At 37.4% G+C, this 25607-nt stretch overlaps 1 protein-coding gene across 8 annotated transcripts in view; it reads right to left on the bottom strand.

Moving 5' to 3' along the window:
- Window positions 1-25607, bottom strand: part of ezh2 (enhancer of zeste 2 polycomb repressive complex 2 subunit) — a 90354-nt gene that overhangs the window by 3629 nt on the left and 61118 nt on the right. For 6 of the 8 annotated variants that reach the window (XM_069912432.1, XM_069912431.1, XM_069912440.1 and 3 more), the window contains 10 exons: window positions 24550-24790; window positions 21756-21922; window positions 21144-21238; window positions 17804-17844; window positions 17565-17690; window positions 13808-13986; window positions 10250-10345; window positions 2970-3051; window positions 2787-2867; window positions 2365-2449 (listed from right to left, as the gene is read on the bottom strand). In XM_069912432.1, coding sequence (XP_069768533.1) covers window positions 2365-2449; window positions 2787-2867; window positions 2970-3051; window positions 10250-10345; window positions 13808-13986; window positions 17565-17690; window positions 17804-17844; window positions 21144-21238; window positions 21756-21922; window positions 24550-24790 — 1193 coding nt within the window. The remainder of the gene's footprint in view (window positions 1-2364; window positions 2450-2786; window positions 2868-2969; window positions 3052-10249; window positions 10346-13807; window positions 13987-17564; window positions 17691-17803; window positions 17845-21143; window positions 21239-21755; window positions 21923-24549; window positions 24791-25607) is intronic. The other 2 variants (XM_069912455.1, XM_069912457.1) reach the window with 1 other exon arrangement.

Below are 25607 nucleotides of genomic sequence, written 5' to 3'. Positions count from 1 at the left end.
TTATATTTGGACCCTTTCTTAAACAGCGGAACAACATGAGCCACCCTCCAATCCTCTGGCACTATCCCCGTGACTAATGACATCCTAAATATCTCTGTAAATGGCCCACTATCTGTACACTAATCTCCCTGAGTGTCCTTGGGAATACTTTGTCCGGACCCAGAGATTTGTCTACCTTTATCTTTTTTAACATAGGAAGTAGGAACAGGAGTAGGCCAAAAATGGCCCATCGAGCCTGCTCCACCATTCAATACGATCATGGCTGATCTAATTTATGACCTAACTCCACCTACCTGCCTTCTCCCCATATCCCCTAATTCCTCTATTATGTAAAAATTTATCTAACCGAATTTTAAATATGTTTAATGAGGTAGCCTCAACCTTTTCCCTGGTTAGAGAATTCCAAGCATTCACTACTCTCTGGGAAAAACTATTTTTCCTCATCTCTGTCCTAAATCTACTCCCCTGAATCTTGAGACTGTGTCCTCTCGTTTTAGTTTCCCTGGCCAGCTCAAAAAACCCTCCTACATCTATCCTATCCATACCCTTCATAATCCTATATGTTTCTATAAGATCTCTCATTCTTCTGAACTCGAGCGAATACAATCCTAGACGATTTAACCTTTCATCATAAGTCAACCCCTTCATCCCAGGGATCAATCTAGTAAACCTCCTCTGGACCATCTCCAAAGCCAGTATATCCTTCCTCAAATATGGAGACCAGAACTGGACACAGTACTCCAGGTGCGGTCTAACCAGTACCTTATACAGTTTCAACATTACCTCCCTACTCCTGAATTCAATTCCTCTAGTGATGAAGGCCAACATTCCATTTGCCTTCTTAATAACCTGCTGCACCTGCAACCTAACTTTTTGCGATTCATGTACAAGCACTCCCAAGTCCCTCTGCACAACAGCATGCTGTAGCTTTTCACCCTTTAAATAATATTCAGCTCTTTTATTTTTCTTGCCAAAATGGATAACCTCACACTTACTAACATTGTACTCCATCTGCCAGACCTTTGCCCACTCATCCAGCTTAACTATATCCCTCTGCAGACTCTCCACATCCTCATTACAATTGGCTCTTCCACTCACTTCGGTGTCATCCGCAAACTTGGCTACACCACATTTTGTCCCCTCCTCCAAGTCATCAATGTAAATGATGAACAGATGTGGGCCTAACACTGACCCCTGCGGCACCCCACTTACCACTCTCTGCCAACCTGAAAAACTCCCATTTATCCCGACTCTCTGCCTCCTGTCAGACAACCAATTTTCAATCCAGGTCAATATACTTCCCCGGACTCCACTTTCATCTCATCACTACCTCCTCGGTTATCCTTATATGATTCATGACCTCCCCACTATTTTTCTTTACTTCAACTGGTACAATATTTTTTTTTCCCCGAGGAAAAGAAATACCGAATACCGAGGAAAAGAAATCATTTAAAATTCCCCCCATCTCCTCCGACTTTTCACATAGCCTACCCTCCCTATCTACAAGGGGTCCAATTCTATCCCTCACTAATCTTTTACTTTTAATGTACCTACAGAGACCCCTTGGATTTATTCTTACTTTGCCTGCCAAAGTCTCTTCGTGCCTCTTTTTGGCCTTTCTAATTTCTTTCTTAAGATTTTTTAACCATATACAGCACAGAGATTAAGGTGAGATTATGTCAGTGAGTGCAAGAATCCTTGGAAGATCCAACCCTATAATTAAGACTGCAAAAGGGAGTTCAGCCATAATTTTACAATTTACAGAATAGCGTTGAATGACTGTTACCTACTTAGTCTTGGAAAACAGACTTTCTTGCAACAATGATATCTGCCAAAACTTGTCCATCCTGGATGATCATTTATGAGTGATTGTAATCTATACCCTGGTTTAAATTTGGCAGGATGCTTCACTGCTCCCCTCCCCCCAATTATCCAGAAACCCAGAACTTGAAAGATTTCTTGACAGTACTCAACATCAACTCTTCATCAGTGAAACAAGAACTAAAATCAATAGTCAGATATGAGTAAAGCAGACCTGATTTCAGGTGACAGTGGTTACTAGCCAAAACATTACCAGCCCTTCACGAGGATTCTATGCACCATTTGGCACCATGGCAACAAGCCACTATCAGGATATGACTGCTTAGCAGAAAGGCTTGTCACTTGTACATTTCTGCTCACAACTATTACAATATTATCCATTATATCACAACAAAACTTACATTCAAAACTAAATTTTAGACAAATTTTAATAGAATTTGCAACACAATTCAGAAGTATTACTGAATTGAAATATTTAAAGAGGAAAACATCAAAATTATTCATAAATCCCTTTTACTCAAAAGTTCAAAAAGCTGTTCAAACCTGTAGTCAAAGAATAACTCTTCACCAGTCTGGATTGCCCTTTTGGCAAATATGCCTATTCGATGGTCTCCATTAACCATCATTACTAAAAACAGAGTTAAAAAGAAAATATTAACAACTAAATATTAACGACTAAATCTCCTGTTAATCCCAATTCTTCTCAAACAATGGTCACAGTCACATCCTATGGACTTTTAGAAATCTGATAATCTAATCATTTTCACAATCTTGCTCATTTATTAACTTGGCATTGGAGCAACAAGCTTCCTCATTTTTGGCCAATTACCACTATAAAGAATAATATGCAATTATTTTTATACCAATGATCTACTTGTGCTCTTCCTTGTGCTGACTTAACGGTTCCCACTAACCTGGAGACAATGATAAAACCAAAAAGTGAATTAACAAACAATGACACTTACCTTTGGCATAACAGTTGGGATTCACAGAATGGTTTGCAAAACGTATTTTGTTACCTTTGCGTGTTGCATCAACGACAAAGTCTGTGGTGGGAGTGGGAGGAGGAGATTTAGTTATTTCTGCAAGCACATTTCTCAGATATTACTTTTATTCATGCATATTTTCTGAATCAAGAATATTCATACCATTATTTAGGTTGAAGAGGAAGCTGCACATATATTTGTCGTAAACTTTGCCTCGACGATCAGCTTCATCCTGGGATATAATCTGAAAAGTTGACTAATAATTTAGATGATGGAACAGAATGAAACTGTTACATAAATACCTACAGATTTCTTGTTAACAGAAATGTGTCAAGAAGTCTCAGTTTTAAACATTGGCATGACATTTCAGAGTGCATTTCTGAAGTGGCCGAGATCTTATTTTTCAGCCATGGCCTCTATTTCTAATTGCTGCGACTTATCAGAAGATACTGATTATATTTCTTTTGGATTTCATACCCCAGCAGGAAAGGGGAGAATTATTTATTTTGTTGCTTCAGTAAAAGGCAATAGAAAGCACAAGGTTAAATAGAAACTGGAAAGCAAAGATGTCATGCGAAGCTTCAAGTTACACTGATTCATGACCAAGTTTTTAAACTTCTGAAACTATATATTTTATTTCCTTTTGTACATCATTTATATAGGATAATTGGATTGCAGAAACAAAATATTCAAATTGAGATGAAAATGTATTAATCTGAAGAATGAGGATTTTTAGGATAGGGTAATGAATAAGAAAAATAAAGATTTTTTTCAGCATTCTGATGGCTTTCCAATCCTGATGCCAACACGTGACAAAAATATATTTGTTACATCACATATATATGAAAATCACTGCATTTTACTAACTTCAGGGGTTATTTACTATACATCTTGGATGGCAAACTGAGCATCCTTAATTTTTTTTAAAATTGTCACAGAAGGACATAATGTACCATAAAAACTCATGTAATAGTTGAGTTGTTTGGACCTATTTTTCAGATCATATTTTGGGGGGGGGGTGTCGACCTTTACACAGATACTACTTTTGACCGTGGAAAGTACCTACGCTGTTCAAGGTGTCAGAAGCTCAGATGGCTGGGACCAGGTGGTAATGCTGCCTTTGGGAGCTCAGATGTGTGGGCGGCCAAGGCAAGGATCCATGTTAGGAGCTCCGGTGGTCTGGGCCTAGGGGAGTCTGTGGCTGGGATATAGGGAGCTCTGGTGGCCGAGGCGATGGTGCAAGGTCACAGCATCAGGAGATCTGGTGCCCGGGGTGTCAGGAGCTGGGACTGGCAGCTGGTTGAGGCAAAAAATGGGGGGGGTTTGGGTCTACTTTTACACAGATCACATAGAAACCATAATTTATGGTCCAAATTCGAGCAAATGCCTCCTACAGCAAGACAATGATCCCAAACATATTGCTAAAGCAACAAGGGAATTTTTCAAAGCAAAAAATTGGAAAATTCTTGAATGGTCAAGTTGGCACTCAATCTAAATCCAATTGAGCATTACTTCCCTCTGCTGAATAGAAAACTTAAGGCCACAAGCCCCTAAAATAAGCAGGAGAAGAAGATAGCTTCAGTAGAGGCTTGGCAGAGCATCACCAGAGAAGATACTCAGCACCTGGTGATGTCTATGATTCACAGACTTCAAGCAGTCATTGCATACAAGGGATATGCAACAATGTACAAAACATGACTTTAATATACAAACCATTGCTATGTCCCAAATATTATGGTGCCCTGAAATGAGGGCACTATGTATAAGAAGTGCTGTGATTTTCACATGGTCAAACCAAAATGTATACAGATGATCTTGAATAAAATCTAGAATGTGCATTTTGATTACAAATTTAAAAATGTGCAACACAAGAGCAGATAAATGAAAAAAGTGTCTTTGTCCCAAAGGTTATGGAGGGCACTGTATATTTGAAAATATTCAGAATAAAATTAATTTAAGGGCTGCATTTTCTTCTCACAACTCCCTGCCACCCCCAAGATAGTGGGAACTTAAGACCTCAAGAGCGACACGGTCAGCACCAACAACAGGAGTTTGAATCACATGCTGTCTGTAAGGAGTTTGTATGTTCTCCCAGTGTCTGCGTGGGTCTCCTCCAGTTTCCTCCCAGCCTTTAAAACGTATGGGGGTTGTGGGTTAATTGAAGTTATTTGAGTGCCACAGGCTCGTGGGATTGTGTTCGATGTCTAACAAAAATTCCTGGGCCTGGAGGAATCAAGCATTGCTAAAAGATGGACATCGTGAGCCACTTGCTCCAGCCTTCTACAAAAAAATGCTTGAAATACATTTAAAGTAAGAAAATATCCCAAAGTGTCTCAGAAGAGCAGTGAAAACAATTGTCAACCCAATGACAAAATGTACTGAGAAACCTAATTTTATAGGCAAATTGGTTTGCTGAAGGCCAACAGAGCTAAGAATCTTCATAGAAGGAACAACTGGTAATGGTTCATAGTTAAGAGCAATTACTCTCGAGGAGACAGAATGTACAAGCCTGTGTAGATCTTGTAATTGTTCCATCTTCTTTACTAAGTCAGCAAGTGTAGGGATAACAGGCAAGTTTAAATTCAACAGCAAATGGCTTCAAGCAACCTGAGGCTCAAGTTTGGGAGGCTTTCCAGAAATGTATTAGCCTGGAGATGTAAAGGATGAAGGTTTCAGCAGCAGGTGAGTTGAGATTTGCAGAGATAAATCAAAATTATAGCATAGAAAATTATGTCCATATTGATTAAAAGTCATCCATCCTAATATCACCTTCCAATACTAGTTCACTGAATGTCTACAGCCCTTTGAAGTTCAATCGTCCAACCACATTGTATATAGGCACCTCAGTTATGTCCTTTTTCATTCTTTGTTCCATAGAAAACAACCCCTGCTTAAAGCTATAATTTTTCAGCTCCAACAAAATACTCAATTCCTTCTGCATCCCTTCCAGTCCCATTACATTTTTCTTGAAATGAAGTGGCCAGAACTGTATGTACTACACTATTCAAGTGGGTCAAATAAACTCTTTGCTCCTTCATTCTAATAAGACTAGATAATGAAGAGTTTGCTTCCTGAACACCTTTGAGTGTATTTAATGGATCTTGGGCTGCTAATCACAAAAAAAATCTTATCATGTACTTTTTAAAAAAAAACTTTTTGTGACTTCATGTCGTATTTTAAACCTATGAAGTGCAACATGTAATTGGAAATTCATTTTCTGCATTTGCACATGGAGTTCTTCCCCGCTGATCTTGGTGCAGTCACTGACAAGCATGGTGAAAAGTTTCACCAGAACATTGCAAACATTGAAAAGCGGTATTAGGGCAAATGGAATCCATCAATGCTGGCTGTCTATTGAAGGACACTGACACAAGATGTTGAGTACAAACAAAAATCAGCGGCAGCAAAACATTTTTTGGTCAGTTGAACCCACACAATCCGTTAGCATCATTGTACAATCGATTAAACATGCTAAATTCAATAAAAGTTAGTTTAATGTTTCTCCAACTTCCTATGATATAGCAAATCTGAAATTATATTTGTGTTCATCTTAAAGTTGTCTATCATAATCTAATCTTTTGAAAAAAAATTGTCCAATGTAATGAATAATGGAAAACCTTATAATCCACCTGACTGAATAGCTCATGACCGTGAAGCATATCTGAATAATCATTTCAAGACCAACTGCACCATTCAAAATCTTCTTACATTTTCAGCATCCCTTTACACGATTGCTCCAAATACATTACCTCTGAATCAAATTCTATTTGGCATTTTATAGTCCAACTGACCAGAGACACTAAGTTTTACTGCAGTCCTTCTCACTGTTTATCACGTTACCAATTTTAATATTATCTTCAAAATTCTACATCATGTCCCCATATTTAAATTAAAACTTTTATTTGGATGAGGTGATCTCATAGAGATCATAGATTGGGTGAATGCAGATTCTTTGGCCCAGAAGTGGGGAAATTGCTAACTAGAGGCTTAAGGTGAGATGGGAGATTTTAGCAGGAACTTGAGGGTTGACGTTTCTCTCCGCCTCCCCCCTCCAGAGAGGATGGTGAATCTATAGAACAGGCTGCTGAAGGAGATAGTAGAGGTAGGTATTATTTTAATGTTAAGAAAAAATTGGCTGGACACATGGAAAGGTTGAGTTTAGAGGAATACGAGTCAAACTCAGGCAGGTGGGATTAGTGAGGATAGGACATTTTAGTCAGTGGGGGCAAGTTGGGCTATAGGGCTTGTGTCCTATATAACAGTTAAAATCTGTAATGAAAAGGAAAATGTTAGGAACTTCACTGTTAAGTTATTAATTGCAATCATTAATAGGCATTAATAAACCAGTAATCAGATTTGCCCTGTATTTATTTAGCTCTGAATTCAAATATCATCTAAATAGTGTTTTATGGTTGTTTTCAATCAACTCTACCACATTACATTGTTGGTATCATTGGTCCGACTATTATCTTTATTTTTTACCCCCTCTATATTAAGATGACCTGCCACCTATTTGCATTATTTCTAGTGCTCAGAGGTCTCAAGGGTTTGTGCAGTGTTGATTAAAATATATTTAATCATTCCTTTAGGCTAATTACAAATTATATGATCGCCACCATTTATGTTATTTAAAACGAAGTGAACATTTTGATGTAACCAAGTTTTACAATCCTAATTTCTTGCCTTTTAACTGGTTCATTACTTTGTAATCTGAAGCATTATTATACCACAAAATCTTACTTAAATCACACCAAAGAATATAGCTTCAAAAATATGCAAGTTCATCTCAGTATTACAAATCTGAACAAAGATAAAATTCAGTCTACCACAGAAAAATTAATAGCTAGTTGAAATTCAAAATGAAAAAAAAAAAGACTATTGGATGGATTAGAATTTGTAAAATGTGTGCAGGATAGTTTTTTTTGCAGTAACATGTTGAAGTACCCACTAGAGATGGGGCAGTGTTGGATCTACTGTTGGGGAATCAGTTAGGGCAAGTGACAGGGGTGTGTGTTGGGGAGCACTTCAGATCCAGTGATCATGATACCATTAGTTTCAATATAATTATGGAAAGGGATAGGTCTGGTCCAACGATTAAGGTTTTTGAGTGGGGGAAAGCCAGATTTGATGAAATGAGAAAGGATTTTCAAGGAGTGGTTTGGGCTGATTTGTTTTATGGCCAAACAAGGCCAAAAATTCGAGAGAGCCATGGTTTTCAAGGGAGATTAGAAAGTTGATTCGAGATAAAAGGGAAGGGTTTGTTGCAGCAATATGTTGAAGTATCCACTAGAGATGGGGCAATGTTGGATCTACTGTTGGGGAATGAGTTTGGGCAGGTGACAGGGGTGTATGGTGAGGAGCACTTCAGATCCAGTGATCCAGACTACATTAAATACCAGAAGCAAGTAATGGATGAGATGCTTGGAAAATACATGGATTGTAAAAAGCTTAAGAAAGAAATTAAGACAGCGAAAAGAAGGTACAAGGTGGCTATAGCAAGCGGAATGAAAGTAAATCCGAAGGGTTTTTACAAATATATGAATAGCAAAAGGAGAGTGAAGGATAGAATTGGTCCATTAGAGAATCAGAGCAGACAAATGTGTGCGGAGCCGAATGAAGTGGTGGAGATATTAAATGAGTTTTTCTTGTCGGTATTCACTAGGGAAAAGGATATGGAATCATGTAGAATAAGTGAGGCAAAAGGGGTAATTATGGAAAGGGATTAGGAAAGAGGGGGTGTTGGAACTTTTGAGGCATATAGTCTCTGGGTCCCAACGGATTATCCCCCAGGACCTTGAGGGAAGTCAGGGAAGAAAGAGAGGAGGCTCTGACAGTGATTTTTCAACAGTTAGTGGAGGGAGGCATGGTACCACGGGATTGGCGTATAGCAGGTGTAGTTCCTCTGTTTAAAAAGGGCTCCAGGTGTAGGCCCAGCAATGATCAGCCAGTAAGTTTGATGTCAGTGGTTGGTAAACTAATGGAAATTATTCTTAGAGATAATATGTATAAGTATCTAGAGAGGCAGGGATTGATCAGGGACACCCAAAATGGGTTTGTGAGGGAAGGTCATGTTTGACAAATCTTGTTGAATTTTTTGAGAAAGTGACTAGAAAGGTTGATGAGGGTAGAGCAGTAAATGTAGTCTATCTGGATTTCAGTAAGGTTCCACATGGAAAGTTGTTGAGGAAGGTTCAGGCACTAGGGATTAATGTTGAGATAGTCAGATGGGTACAACGGTGGTTAAAAGATAGACGCCAGAGAGTCATGGTGGATAACTGTCTGTCAGAATGGAGACCGGTGACGAGCAGTGTGCCTCAAGGATCGGTGTTGGGTCCCTTGTTTGTTATTTACATTAATGATTTGGATGATGGAGTGGTAAATTGGGTTTATAAATATGTGGATGATACAAAAATAGGGGGTGTTGTGGATAGTGAAGATGATTTTTGGGGACTGCAGAAGGATTTGGACTGCTTAGAAGAGTGGGCTGAAAGATGGCTGATGGAGTTTAATATTGATAAGTGTGAGGTGCTTCATTTTGGGAATAATAATCAAAACAGAACATATGCAGTGAAGGGGAGGGCATTGAGGAATAACGGTTCATCGTTCTTTGAAAGTAGATTCTCATGTAGATACGAAGGTAAAAAAGGCTTTTGGTATGCTGGCCTTTATAAATCAAAACATAGAATATAGGAGCTGGGGGGTGATGTTGAGACTGTTCAAGGCATTTGTGAGGCTAAATTTGGAATACTATGTGCAGTTCTGGTCCTCAAATTATAGGAAGCATGTCAATAAGGTGGAGAGGGTGCAGAGAAGAATTACTAAAATGTTGCCTGGATTGCAGTATCTAGAATACATGAAAGATTGAGTAGACTGGGTCTATTTATTGGAGAGTAGAAGGTTGAGAGGGGATTTGATAGAGGCATTATGAGGGGAATAGATAGAGTAGATGTGTATAGACTCTTCCCCTTGAGGGTAGGTGAGATTTGAACGAGGGGTCATAAGTTAAGGTTTAGTGGGTAAAAGTTTAGAAGTAACATGAGGAGAAACTTCTTCACTCAGAGAGTCGTGGCTGAGTGGAATGACCTTCCGGAAGAGGTGGTTGCAGCACGGTCAATTTTGTCATTTAAGAGAAGGTTGGATGAGTGCATGGACATGAGGGGATTGGAGGGTTAAGGACAGGGGGCAGGTAAGTGGAACTAGTGGTTCTCTTAAAACGGTGTGGATTAGAGGGGTCGAGAAGGCCTGTTTCCATACTGTAATTGTTATTATGGTTATAAATCTTCCATCACCCAAATCAAGTCAATTTTAAAATTGACTGGGAAGTTTAGAAGGTTAACTTGCCATAACAAAATCAATCAACACTACCTATGGTGCTTGAAAAGGAAAAAAAATATTCATACATCAAATATATTACTGTTAATGGAAATAAATGTTTGACTAACCTCTCCACAGTATTCAGAGATGAATTCATTTTTCTGTACTGGCTCTTTGATGAAGATGCCCCATCCAGCCACGTCAGATGGAGCTAGCAGTAAATGCTGGGAAGAGCAAAAATATAACCAAAGAAAAGGTTTTATACTTTGAAGATGACAAAAATTAGATCTTATTTACATTTAAATCTGGTACAATCAACAGAAGCCTAAAAATAAAATAGCAAATGTGAATGAAAATTACATTAATGCAAAGGAGCAAAGGTTGTTGACATCAAACAATTGGAAAATGACATAAGAATGCTTAATGGATTAAATTACACCTTCTAAAAGAGGGAAAAAAATGCTATTTGAAGAGCTAAACAATTGTAACAAGAGAAAGGCCAGATAAAGAAAAGGTGCAGGTGCTGTGATAATTAGAGATAACAATGAAGGTTGTAAAAAGAAATTGACAGCATTAGAAGTTATATGAAAAAATATGAATTAACATAATAATCAACTGATACTATTTTTATAGTTAAGTTCAAGACCAACTAATATTGGAATAGAAGTGAGAATATGCAAGCTTATTTGTGAAACTGGTAAAAGATTCTGACTTCAGTTTCGTAAAGTTCAGTCCACTTTGCCCACATCCATTATTGTGGTAATCAACACGAGACCCATTTCCCTGCAAGAGATCTGTTGCCTCTATCTTGGTAGTGGAAGTGCTTCGATACTTAAATGTTGCGAGTTATTGCTTCTATCACCTCCTCAGACAGCATGCTCCAGGTTCCAACTACTAAAACGACTCCTCCTCATATCTCCTCTTAACACTTGCCTTTCATCATATCTATGCCTTCTTGTTTTGGACATTCCAATGTGGGGGAACAAGATTCTTACCATCTATTCCTCTTTGTACATTCCGACAGATCACCTTCCAGTCTCCTTTGCTGTAGCAAAAACAAGCTCAACCTATCCAATCTGTCCTGGCAAGTAAAATCCTTCAAACCAAGAAACATCCTGATGACTCTACACCCTTTCAAGTGCAAACACAAATTCCGATTGTGCGACAAGAAATGGCAAACCAATATTTTAAAGTTGATACATGACATCCTTGTTCACATATTCCATGAATGCAAGCATCCCATATGTCTTCCACCAACCCATCTATCTTCTAATGCAGCCAATGTTCAAGAATTTATGAATTTGTACTGGAGGGGTGGGGGGGTGGAATCATGAAGTTCAATGCCAGCCTTGGCAGATTTGAACATTTCAAGAGTGCAAGAGAAAGAATAAGCCATCAACCCATCAATACCACCAATACAACTCATTATTAAGACTGATGGAGGCATTCTTCTACATTGAGAAAGTGTTCAACATTTTCAAAAGATGATTCCAATATAAAATACCACATTAGGTGTGGCTGCATGACAGAAAAGCTACTTTGAGCAAAACATCGTATTTATCAAAAAAATTAGCAAATTCTCAAGATTTTCACTGATGGCCTCTTTAAATCTCATTTATCAGCCACTAAGGTGCAGAAGGAGCCATCCACCACGCTTGGAATATGTGGGTCATTCACGTTGCCTAAACATGGGGAAGCTTGAAAGAGTACAGAAAAGATTCATAAACTTGTCACTGGGAATGGAAGGCTGGAGTTACAAAGAAATACTGAATAGGCTGTTTCTCCCCTCCACACCACCCCCCCCCCCCCACCCCACCCCACCCCCCCACCCCACCCCACCCCACCCCACCCTGGAGCGTCAGAGGCTAAGGGATGATGGTATAGAGGTATAGAAAATCATGATGACCATGGATAAGGTGAATGGCCATGGTTTTTTTTCTTCAAGGTAGCAGTCAAAAACTTGAGGGCATAAATTTAAGGTGGGAGGACAAAGATTTAAAAAGGAACCCCAAGGTCAAACTTGTACCAAACATGAACAGCTTGGTTGGCATAGGCAAGTTGAACCAAAGGGTCTGTTTCTGTGCTGCCAAATTATTTTTCCACAAAAGGATTCCTCCTCTCCATATTTACCCTGATGGTCAATGACCATCTAGATTGTGCACTTCACTTGGTGACAACCCAAGAGATACTAGATTGGAATGATTCATAATATTTAAATTCAAATAAAGTATCTGCAATATTTAATGTCAAGTGTTTAGGGTTTTTCTGACTGACCGCAAGACCTGGAATACAACCAACTTTTACATTCAAACCAATGGGAAACGTTATAAAGTTTTCCAAGAATGTAACCTTTAGCTCTAGTGTAGTGTGCAAAAAGCCATGAAAGAGAGGAATCACCATAATATCAATTTATAGGAAACAAAGCTAAGCAAGCAAGAGAAAACTGAGGTACACAAGTTAAGAGGAATGCAGTTTAAAATGCTGAAGACTGAAAGTTGAGGGGAGAAAACAATAATTAAGGAAATGAAAATGGAATTAGATAAACTGACCAACTGACTCCATAAAAAGTTAAAGCGACTTTTCCCAAAAAGTTTGGAATAATGAAGATATCAAAAAGAAAAATATTTACAAAAGTATGCAAGGCATAAAGGGAAGAAAGGATAAAGATTGAGAAAGCAAACTAAAATACAAATAGTCACAAAGGAAAATAATAGTGATAAACCCAGAGACAATAATAGAGAGACAGCAGAGGTCAGTAACTGACTTGGTATACCGACAGATCAAAAAGATGGAAAAGCCATTAAAAGAAATTCACAAGGATGAACATTTTTGATAAGGTCACAGAGTATTGTGCACAATTCTGGTTGCCTCATTTCAGGAAGGATGTGAAGGCCTCGGAACAGGTATGTGAGATTTAGCAGGATGCTCCCAAGATTAGTGGCACGAGTTGAGGAGAAATTGGACAAACTTGGGTTGTTTTCTCTATAGCAGTGGTACCTGAGGGAAGACTTGATAGAAATTTATAAAATTATGAGATGCATTGATAGGATACATAGTCAGAACATTTTTCCCAGGGTTAAAATGTCAAATGCTAGAGAGCATTTGAAATAAGGGGGAAGTTTAAATGAGATGTGCGGGGAATTTTTTTTTCCTTAATGGGCTGCCTGGGATCTACTGGAAATAGATATATTAGTACCATTTAGAAGGCTTCTAGATTGACACATAAATACAAAGGGAATGAATCAGGTGCAAGATGTGCAAGCAGCAGAATTTTAGTTTAATTTCGTCATTATGTTCAGCACAGATATTGTGAGCTGAAGGGCCTGCTGTATGCTGTACTGTACTATGCTTGCTTTATGTTCTTGCAGATTTGGGTTAAAGAACATGGTTAAACAGGAGACAACATTGGAAATAAATATAAGCACATGCAGATAAATTCATATGTAAACAATATAAATGCATTTGCACTGAGTGATTGTTTCTATTTTTGCACCAAGATTTTCAGTACCAATTTTTTATTGATTCCTGGCTATTTTGGCAATGCATTAAAATATACTTCAAATTTGATGCCAGATTCTCTTTTACACCAATGATCAGTGGCCTCATATATTTTATTAAACAGCTAAGCTACAGTAATGATACAGAATTTAAGTTTAGTATGAGGCAAAATAACATTTAAGAATTACCTTTTTAGATCCCCTCTGAATGCTGCAGTTTTTGCAGGAAACATTCTTACTATCCCAATGGTCAGCAGCTCCACAGGTTTGACACAAGTCAGGATCACATTCACGTACAGCAAGGTAACAAGGACATTGCTTGGTGTTACATTGTGCCTTGCAACGACAGCCAGGGAATCTGTTCTGACCTAATAAAAAAAAGATTTAGCGGAATTAAATATTTTGCTATGGAATTTAAACCTTATTAAGGCTGGCATATTCCATCTTAAAAGAGCTTCATTATACATTTTCACTTTCAATCAGTTTGAAGTTAACTGGTCAACTCCAAGCACCAGACTAGTTTCTCTGCTTCTAAACATAAAGTTATATAGTGAATAGGTTGCCCTCATCAACATTACAGAGGATTACAATCTAAGGATAACTAATAAATGGATAAAGATACAGCTATTTGATTTTTTAAAAACTGTTAAACATATTAAGTGAAGAGAAAGTATACGTTAAAACAGGTATTATTATTTCGTGATCAGAATCAATTCTACACTTATTAAAAGTTGTCTACATAATTGTACCAATGCCCCCTATCTGTATTGCATTAAAAGTTGGATGACTCATGAGAGTTATACTTCTGAGATTAATATGATGTTCTGAAGATTCATAATTAACTACAGATTGGATATCTGTAAGAGATCCATCTCTTCCATCTTTTTGATCTAAACAAACTGAAAGTATTACTCTGCATTCAAGGCAGAATTCAAATTTGATGGTTTTTACTTTATTTTTCCCTTCCGCAAGCAAATTCATTCAATAGTTTATGCAGTTTTTTTCTGCCATACTTTTAATCAAATGTTCTTTCTTGCAGAGAAAAATTCATGATGATCTAGATATCTTAGAATGTATTCTTTTCCTTCTCTCCCACCCTCTGCCTCTAAAGAAGTATTTTATTTATATTTAAAGCAAGCAGTAGGATTCTATTTGACTAAATCTAAAGGATGGAAATACAAAGACAATATTGGCTATATCTTCTGCTTCTTTTCCAGTGCCAAATGTAGGGACTGCATTGTCCAGTTATCCATTTAGAGGTCATAAATCATTATTTACATTTTCCACTGTTAACTACACTATGTGACTGCCCTCATACTTGGTAATATGATTAGAGAGCAGTCTTCAGTAGGCATCCCAGAAGAAATTGAAAAGCTTCCTATCTGAGCTTGCACTGGGTTAAATTTGGCAGGAAATAGAAGATGCCTTTTAAAAGATGTTAATGCTCAACTTCTCCTCTGGCAGTTAAAGTTTTAATCTTAGTTTCAATTATTTTAATCATAATTTTTTAAAAAAGTATGAACTTTTAAAAAGCTGAAGTTTAACGGAATTATTGTACCTATTAAAGACGTATTAATTTGCTAACTAACTAACATTGTTATCAGTCAGTATGGGGTTCTCATCAACTATTAAACTGATTATGTTGATGTGTGCCAATCTATGCTAGAAAAACTAGAGAGAATGCATGCCTATGGGCCATGTTAAAACAAAATAACACAGGAACAGTCAGTCAGCAATTTTGAGGCAATCTGTTTTGTTAGGAGTAAACCAAATTTAAGGTCACAAAGTTTTATTTAAGCAATAATTTAACTTTTGTGTGCAGGGAAATACATGGATTAAAATGGTTGGAAATTTGAGGCTCCAAGTCAACAATACACCATTTGACATAAGACTTTGTTAAGCCTCCATCAAAGAAAAACTTTACTCAGACCATGGTTTCTAAACTGGTACAGTGGAGGGCATGGAAATATAAAAGGTTGCAGTTTGCAAAGTTTGGGCCACTTTGCACTGAGTTTTATTTTCAAATAAAATAGAAAATATGCCAGAGAAAATGATGATCTGACTTTGACGGGAAAATTCATTAATCTGCTTCTAATTCTGCATTAACAATGTATTCAACAATATTAAATACTGCCCTGACAATATTAAATTCTTTTACATGCACCTCGATCTATCCATATCCTGCCCTCCCTTCTACCTACATAGGTTCTTGATCCAGCAAAGCCTCAATTTAAATAAAACAAATTGTACCAATTAGAAACAGCAGTTGGGCCACTCAGGCTTGAGAGACCAAATGCCTTGCCATTTAATAACATTGTCACTGATCTGACCAAACTCAACTCCACATACCCATCTAACCCCAGTGACCTTTCAGCCTACTTGCACTTGGAAAAAAAACCTTAGTCTTCCTCAAAGAGCAGAGTCTTTGAATATTTAAAGCAGAATTCCAATTACTTGCAAACCAGCACCAACATCTCCCAATGATCTAAACGACATATACTATTACCTGCTGAGTTTAACCCAACCAATCTCTTTCAACCTTGCAATCTTCCACGATAACGTCTCCAATTCTGACTTCTTGAGCATCCTGAATCTAACCACTATAGAGCTTTTTAAGCCTCTCAGGCTCCAGATTCTGAAATTCCTATTCAGTTATTTTTCCTCTTTTTAGACATAATTAAAGAACTTAAGATTTTTTTGTATTACATTGATAATACTCCTGGCATGTGTATTGAGACATTTAAGTCAAAGTTCTACATTCTGTTGAGTTCAGGCGGATCATTGCATTTAGTAAAGCCGAATACTGCAAAAGGGCCTAGAGACAAACATCCCCCTTATGCATTTGGAAAGAATCAACTGTCCATCCTGGTGTAACTTCTTCAAGCCTTTGCTTCAAGCCTCTAACACAGTGTACTGCATGCTGCTGGCATGGAACACACAGACAGATTGCCTTGCCATACTGGTCAGTAATGCCTCTTATGCCTACAAAAGGACTGTGTCAATGATTAGCAGAAGGAGTAAAAAAAAACTATAGCAAGAACATTAGATTTGAAATAGCACAGTAGTCATAAACAAGAGGGGAACATATGCACCATATACGATCAACATGGCCAGTGTAACCAGCAACACTGTTTCCCGACATCTTAGTCTTACTTCTATATATGGCGTAAAAAAAGCATACCCTGAAAACAATCCAGAAGCATGTTCCTAATTCTGGCAGTGAAGTTATGTATGGATAGCTGAAATTACACCAAAAGCCCGAGTAATTTTCTGCATCTCATGGGCTGTAACACCAGCAAAATGATTGCTTATAAAAAGAACATTACATAATATTCTGTTTTTCTGTTAGGTCACAACATTCCTACACTGATCAGTGACTAAATTAGTTGTTTAGAGAAATCCATTCCAGCTGCAACTTCAACAATCACAATGGAAATAAGCTATTATGTTTTTCTCTTTCAAGTCCATGTGCTAAAGCTGATTTGATCAGTTGTTTGAACACAATTGCCATTACTGCATTTGTCAGTCAGCTGAAGAGGGCTATTAGACAATACCACATCTCTGGTCTCTGCAACAAATACAGATGTATGAACAGCTGGTCAAATCAGTTGGCTCCTACAGTGAAGAGTTCAATATAGGCATGGTATTGCAAATTACAATGCATCAATGTTTTAGCAATTGATACAGCTTAGGTACTTTAGAAACAAAATCAACCACCATAAGGTTACTTAAAGAGGTGGTGTCCAAGCAATAATAAAAATTGTCATGCCCTGAACAATATTAAGAATTTGAATAAAGCTATACAGATTGATAATAATAGTCATAACATCATTTTGCCTATTCATGGCCATTGTTAGCCATGATCAAGGAACATTTAGGCAAGAGGGATTTGATAAAAACTATTATTGCCCTCCAAAATGATGTTATTGCTATATATTATACTTACATTCAGAGCTGCACTGACAGAACTTTTCACAGAAGTTTTGAGCCATGACACAAGGACAAGAGCTGTCACAGGGCTGACGTGGGTGATCACAAGGCTGGTAGTTGTAAACATGATTGGATGAACCATCTAGGTAAAACAACCAAAAAAGGGAATCAGCAAACTGACAAGGAAAAATGCAGATTGCTTTGGGTCTTTTTATTGATGAGGTCATACTTTATGTGTCAAATTAGATTACTAACCTTTTTTCAATTGTATTTTTCTACAGTGCGCTGCCCACAACCTGAAATAAGTAGAAAATCCTCTTTAGGTTGAAATATATATCAAAAAGATAACATAACACAGTATGCACTGTCATTCATTTTGTTTAGTTTCAGGTTGTGACATTTTTCTACGTGAATGGGTAAATGTTAAAAAGTCAAGTTTCCCAAGGCCGTTAAACAAAAGGAAAAACAACTTTTCACAATTCCCAAGTGTCTGGTTCCATCCACACAAACTAAGGCATTATAAAAAGTAACAAAATACTTCCTGGAAATGGCCAGCTGAAACAAAATTCAGTCCTTTGATGTCTGGAAATTAATGAACTAAATGCAAATGGATTACATTAATTATCCTGGCACTCAAGGACAAACCAACGGTTTTGATGCAACCTTTTATGGAGATCTCAATATCTACATCCTAAAAGTGAAACCCTTCTAACTAGGCTTGTCTCTCTTTTGGGATAATCCATGAAATTATAAATGAAGAGCAAGCACTGTGTCACATACGAATCACCATCTATGACAATAGGTGCCATTTAAGGTTGGCAAAGACTCACACTTAATGGGCCTGAGAACCAAGTCTTCCTGAGCCACTGTGGGGTTACAAGGATTACAGTCATCTCCTGCATTTGAATCTTATAAATGTTCCCAACTATGAAAGGAAATAGTGGAAATATGACAATTTATTTGTGTTGCCCATTGCTGCAAATTTGCAGTAATTCTTTGTTTTGAATCTTTCCTTTGATATTTGTGGAAAACTTTTGTGTTCAAAATTTCTCCAAGCAAAAAGATTAATTGCTAAGGCAGAATCTTGTAATAGCTTATGACAACCTTTTATGATCAACAGAATAATTAGCATTTTGAGCATTTTTTTTTTACACGAGAAAGTGAAAAATAACTGGTCTTGGACAACCTTACTAAAAATGCCACATTGTCACACATTTGAAATGCTTGTGGTAAATTTAAAGCGTGAGGTTGCTGTAGAATACAGCATCGTATAAAATCAGAGCAACAGCAGCAAGCAGAAATCCCCACAAGAACTTTATAGAATTGGACAGCACCTAAGGGAAGAGAGCATTTAAGTGGAGATTATGGGAATTGAAATGAAAGGAAGAGTTTGTCCAAAGGACCAGTTGACCTGGTGAGACAATTAAGATGGAAAAATTAAGGCTGAGGGAATGGACAATGCAGAAGAAAAAACTGAACACCACCATGAACTGGATGGCTTGAAGAAGAGCATATAAAACCTCAGAAATGAATGAAGGGCAACCAATTGGATAAGGGATTTCCCAGAGGGAAAACATGCATGGACAGAAATTAGTTGTTTAGCTGAGAGATTTTGTATGACATTAAAACTTTATTAATACATTTAGACATACAAGCCCTTCCACCCACAAGCCTATGCACCCAATACACCAATTAACCTACAAACCCCATACGTTTTTGAAAGATGGGATGAAACCAGTGCACCTACACAGACATGGAGAGAATGTACAAACTCCTCATGGACAGCACTGGATTAGAATCTGTGTCACTGACACTGTAATACTATTGAGCTAACCGTACAGCCAAGTTAAAAAAAAAAAGAGCAATTGAGGCTGTTGATTTTGTTCATCATTATTCATACATTAAAATCTTCATGCTCGCCTAAGCCAGGAAATTCAAAAGCCAGGAAATTCAAAATTATCAGGACTATTAATGACAGACAATGAGCATTCATGGTCAAATAAAGCATCCAAATTATTTTGGTCAATTATAATTTTTGCCTTTTGGGATAAAAAAAATGCAGTTCCAAGAATCTTCTTCAGCATGATGCTGAACCAAGCCATGAAAGACCCCAACAATGAAGACGCTGTTTACATCCGGTACCGCACGGATGGCATCAATCTGAGGCGCCTGCAAGCTCACACCAAGACACAAGAGCAACTTGTCCGTGAACTACTCTTTGCAGACGATACCGCTTTAGTTGCCCATTCAGAGCCAGCTCTTCAGCACTTGACGTCCTGCTTTGTGGAAACTGCCAAAATGTTTGACCTGTAAGTCAGCCTGAAGAAAACGGAGGTCCTCCATCAGCCAGCTCCCCACCATGACTACCAGCCCCCCCACATCTCCATCGGGCACACAAAACTCAAAACGGTCAACCAGTTTACCTATCTCGGCTGCACCATCTCATCAGATGCAAGGATCGACAACGAGATAGACAACAGACTCGCCAAGGCAAATAGCGCCTTTGGAAGACTACACAAAAGAGTCTGGAAAAACAACCAACTGAAAATCCTCACAAAGATAAGCGTATACAGAGCCACTGTCATACACACACTCCTGTTCGGCTCCGAATCATGGGTCCTCTACCGGCATCACCTACGGCTCCTAGAACGCCTCCACCAGCATTGTCTCCGCTCCATCCTCAACATTCATTGGAGCGCCTTCATCCCTAACATCGAAGTACTCGAGATGGCAGAGGCCGACAGCATCGAGTCCACGCTGCTGAAGATCCAGCTGCGTTTGGTGGGTCACGTCTCCAGAATGGAGGACCATCGCCTTCCCAAGATCGTGTTATATGGCGAGCTCTCCACTGGCCACCGTGACAGAGGTACACCAAAGAAGAGGTACAAGGACTGCCTAAAGAAATCTCTTGGTGCCTGTCACATTGACCACCGCCAGTGGGCTGATATCGCCTCAAACCGTGCATCTTGGCGCCTCACAGTTCGGCGGGCAGCAACCTCCTTTGAAGAAGACCGCAGAGCCCACCTCACTGACAAAAGACAAAGGAGGAAAAACCCAACACCCAACCCCAACCAACCAATTTTCCCCTGCAACCGCTGCAACCGTGTCTGCCTGTCCCGCCTCGGACTTGTCAGCCACAAACGAGCCTGCAGCTGACGTGGACATTTACCCCCTCTATAAATCTTCGTCCGCGAAGCCAAGCCAAAGAAGAAGAAGACTAAGAAAAGCAGAGTGGATGATAATAGCATTCTCCTCCTCCAATGGTTTAATGATTCACAGCGAATATCAACAAATTGCAATTCTTGGCCTCCTGATTAGAGTACAGAAACACATCGAGCTAAGATTTTAGCACAGTATATCAGAAATACTATGCAAAATGATGTTTAGAGAAAATAAAATTTCTACCATAAATCAATCCACTGAGCTAATGTATTGATCAACAAAATTACGGAACCTTTCAGTAATCTTAAATACAAAGGCACAAAAACATTTTTGCAGAAGAGAATGTGAGTTTAATTTAAAACGGTAACAAGCAAGTTCCTGTCATCTCAATTTAATTTAAAGATCAAGAATGATGAATAAAGATCCCCTTTACCTATGCTTTCTCTTCTTTTTTCTTGGAGGCGTATCAGCATCCTCCGCAGGCACACGAGCAATAATGTTAGATTCTTTCACTGCAAACTCGTATACCTAAACAAGAGAGTAATTTTTTTCTGAACCCAGGAATATAATATAGAAATAATGTTTTTTGCCATCTATTCCTATACAGGTATATGATGATAAAACATAACCGTTCAGATAATACTAAATCAAAACAGTGAGAAACCAATAAATTTTTCTCAAATCAGAACTTTAAAAATAGGCTGTTTTTGAAAATATGCTTCCATTTAAAATATGTATCAAGATGGATCATTTTTAGAGCTATTTTCTGTGTTGAGAGTCAACAGCTCTCAACCCATTAAGTCTCCTTATTTTACAAAATTAGATACAGTATATAAATCTTTAAAATAATCATTCATATTCACGATCACAGGTTCCAGTTGCAAGTGACTAACTTCTCAAAATTTCTGTATTTCACAAAATGGACCCAATTTGCTTTGTTTCATCAACTTTGGTGACTTTCTTTCCATAATGAGGAGATAAATTATTCATCTGTGGCACCAAAAGTACCTCATACTGACTAGTATCCCAAAATACTGTATTTCACCTGTCCACATGTTTTGGTTCCTAACAATTTGGCTATAGCACAGAAGTTATTGTAGTAAGTGCCATGCAGAACTCTGAACAGCGAGGCTTCAGCTCCACTCCATTCCGCATCAGAAAGATCAGAAGCAAGCTTCATCTTAACAGGAGTTTGACATCTGGAGTTTGCCTCTGAAGCCAAACAGAAAAATAAGAAAAAAAAAATAAGGTCCACAAAATTAAACCTTTACATATTCAAACACATATTTAGAGACAGGGTTATGGAGCATAGAAACAGTCCCTTAGGCCATCAATTTATGTATATACTTTGGTTCTTTGACATAATGTCAAGTCAAACTAGGGGTGTAATTTATCAAGCTATTTGTTTTCAACTGAGATACACAGAATAGTTAAGACATATCCCAATTTCATTGGGTGTTTAGCCATTCCTGCAGTAAATCCCTCCCTTTTACCTTAAAAAAAAAATCAAAATCAATCTCCACCTTGAATAAAAGGCCTGAGTGAAGCCCCAGGGCCCTCTTGGTTAGATTCTGATGATTCACTACTTTTTGAGAGAATATTTCTTATCTGGCTTGAATGACTAATCTATAGAATTTGGAGGAGAGATGATCACATTAACTAAAAGCTTCTTTCAAGGCTTGAAAAGATAATTGCAGAATGGTTGATTCCTACGCTTGGGTGTCTGGAATTGATTTGAGAGCATCTGATTTCTCTCTATAACTGCATTGTGCTTTTATTGTTGTGCTATATGTGGGTCGATTAGGTAGATTGTCCACAAAATAAACTTTCTCACTGTAGATTAGTGTGAGTGAAAATAAACTTAAAACTTGAAATTACTCTGTAGTAATTCTCCTAGCCTCAGCCTTTGCTCATTTACTGTGATACTGTTTCAGGTAGTCGCTACCATGGACAATCTGCACCACAATCTTTACTGTTAACTTTCAGATTTAAAGTCCGATTTTATACAACATTTAACCAATTTTGATAGTAAACAAAATTTTACAATATTATGATCATTGTACTGTTCTTTTTGAAAATTTTACTTTTCATTTGCATCAATACGTACATATAAATTCTTCATCGTATAACACAATATAATAAAAATGATACAAAATTATATATAATTTTTTTATCCCCCCTCCAAAAAAAGGGAAAAAAGAGAAAACACCTGAATTTATTTATCATTCACTATTCATATATTCCTAGCATATTATTCTATCCTGTACATATTAATTGGGTTGAGTGGGTGGATGTGATGTGGATGGACTCTTACTAATGAAATCCATATATGGTTTCCAAATCATATAAAAATTCTCAGGTTGATTCCTTAAATTATCAGTAATCTTTTCCAATGGTATACAATTTTGAATTTCCGTATGCCATTCTATCCAACCTTAAAATTATCTGACTTCCATGTTACTGCTATACATTTCTGTGCCATTGCTATTGCTACACTCAAAAGTTTTTGTTGATATTTGTCTAACTTCAATTCAGAATCAAGGTCATATAAATTGACCAACCAAAATTATTCTGGGATCCTTTGGTATCTGGATCTTCATAATTTGTCCCAATAATATATTCTACTTTTCCCATTTTTCAAAAAACCAAACTGCATGTAATAAGGTTTCTATTTTTTTTGTTACATCTGAAACATTTGTCAGAACAACTTGAATTGAGTCCATTTAATTTTTACAGAGTGTCATACAAAAGATGTAAAAATTATGTTGTACCATTTGATATCTCACATTAATTGTATTAGTTACACTTTTCTGCCACAATCTTGACCAGGCCTCGTCATGAAATTGAATATTTAAATCTTTTTCCTATTTTTTTTTACTTAAATAGTTCTTTTTTCTCCATTATGATCATTGCACATCATACACTTCAGCAAAATACGCAACATAGTCCATAATGACATTCCTTTGCTGTTTACTTCTACGTGCCAACTTAAATAAATCTCATCCAACTCCACAAACTCATCCTACACAATTTTTTGCAGTTATTAAATGTGGGACAATTAAGGCTGACAATTTAAATTTGACATCAATTATCAATGCAAGACAGCTCAAATGAAATATTATGCACATATACATAATACACAGCTTATACACACATTATCATTTTATTTTTACACATCATTGGAAAGAGCATCACATCTGGGATTAATTTATTAAAATAAGTATTTATTAAAATAATTTCAAGAAGTCAGAAAAATAAAAAGATGATAATGTCCAGCCACAAGCATCTAGGGCCAATATATAATGGGATAAACTATCCCCATCTCTCCAAAGAGGCAAATTGGCATTTCAAGACTTGCCTGCCAAAATATTAAAACCTCATTTGAGGCTGATCTGTCAACACAGCAGCCAGTTAATTTATACACCACGTGTTAAGAAACACATCATACACATCCAAAGGCTTAACTAAACTCATGACTGCAACTCGACTGTGAAAGCAGTGACTATTCTTGTAAGAGTCAGGAAACTGCTTTCAATAGAAGTATAAAGAAAAGTTTCTGTCTCGTGTATTTATGAAAGTGAATGCATCAATAAAAATGACATTATCATCTGCTGAAATCCCCAAAATTTGCTAATTCCCATTTTGTACATTTAATCATTTTTTTTTTCACCTCAAGCAATTCTGCAATCTCTATCCTAACTACATTCCATTTATTCATTAGCCCAATGCTCATTACCTTACATTGGCTTTCATTCTAATATTTACTCAAATCTTTAAGACTATTTCACAATGTCTTTTTAAATAAAAATATTGATCAAAGTCAATTCAGTTTTGCTCACCAGAGGAACTTGTGGTATCATCCTTTTTATCTTCTTCATCTTTGTCATTTATCTCACCCCCAGTATCTGTCCCAGCCTCTCTGTCACTATCTGTATCCTTAGCCTCAGATGGGTTTATTGTTGGTGTGCTGGGTCGGCTCGTGCCATTTGGATGGCGCCCTCTGCGACGGCCACCTGGACGTTTAGGAGGTGTTTTTATTCGCTCAGCTGTTAAAGCCACTGCAAAGTCTTTTGCTCCATCCTAAATATCACAAACATATTACATATTATGATTGCATGTTAATTGTTAACTGAGGATGTGCTATGGTGAACTTTGAACAAAAATATTGCATTCATTTAGTGCTTTTAGGACATAAAATCCCCAGCATCCAGAATTCAAGCAACCAGCAAAAAAAAAGATTGAAAATAAATAAGAATTTCAATAAAAGTTTAAAATTCTAAAAGTAAATGTTCTCCGAAGCAACATACAAGCCCTTGGTAAAGGTGAGAGCAAACATTCAGCCAGAGGAACACCCCAGTCCTGCTCCTCCCGTAGCAGCTGCTTGAATAAAGTTGTGTTTGAATAAAATGTTGCCACCCAGGATGAAGAGCCAGCTGATGCCACTTGCTGCTGGGGTGTCTCTCCCAAAGTGTCTCCCTATCCCTACCTAGAAAGTCTTTATCTTTATTAGTAAGTATATTAGTAAGGCTTTATCTATAAAGTTGGGGTGGGGCTATGAGTGTTGATTATGAGTTTGGTACAGTTAGTGCAATGCTGTTACAGTGCCAGGGGTTCAAATTTAAATTAATAATTTTGTAAATTACGGGAATTATCTGATTAAAGTGAACTTTATGTAATTAAGGAGTACAATACAGATTTTATAAAATACTTTACATTTTGCACTATCTTTTGTCTTTTAAACTGTTTATTCTTAATGTAGGTGCATTAGTTAGGCATTCTAAGAGTTTGTCTTAGGTAACTGGAAAATTCACATATTCAACATCCATATCCTTGTAGGTGCTGGATACTGAGGATTTTACTGAATTACCCAATGAAAAAAAGTGATGCCACGTGATGT

This window comes from Narcine bancroftii, chromosome 1 (genome assembly GCF_036971445.1).
Source record: "Narcine bancroftii isolate sNarBan1 chromosome 1, sNarBan1.hap1, whole genome shotgun sequence".
NCBI lineage: Eukaryota > Metazoa > Chordata > Chondrichthyes > Torpediniformes > Narcinidae > Narcine > Narcine bancroftii.
This window is presented reverse-complemented; position numbering and strand designations above follow the sequence as displayed.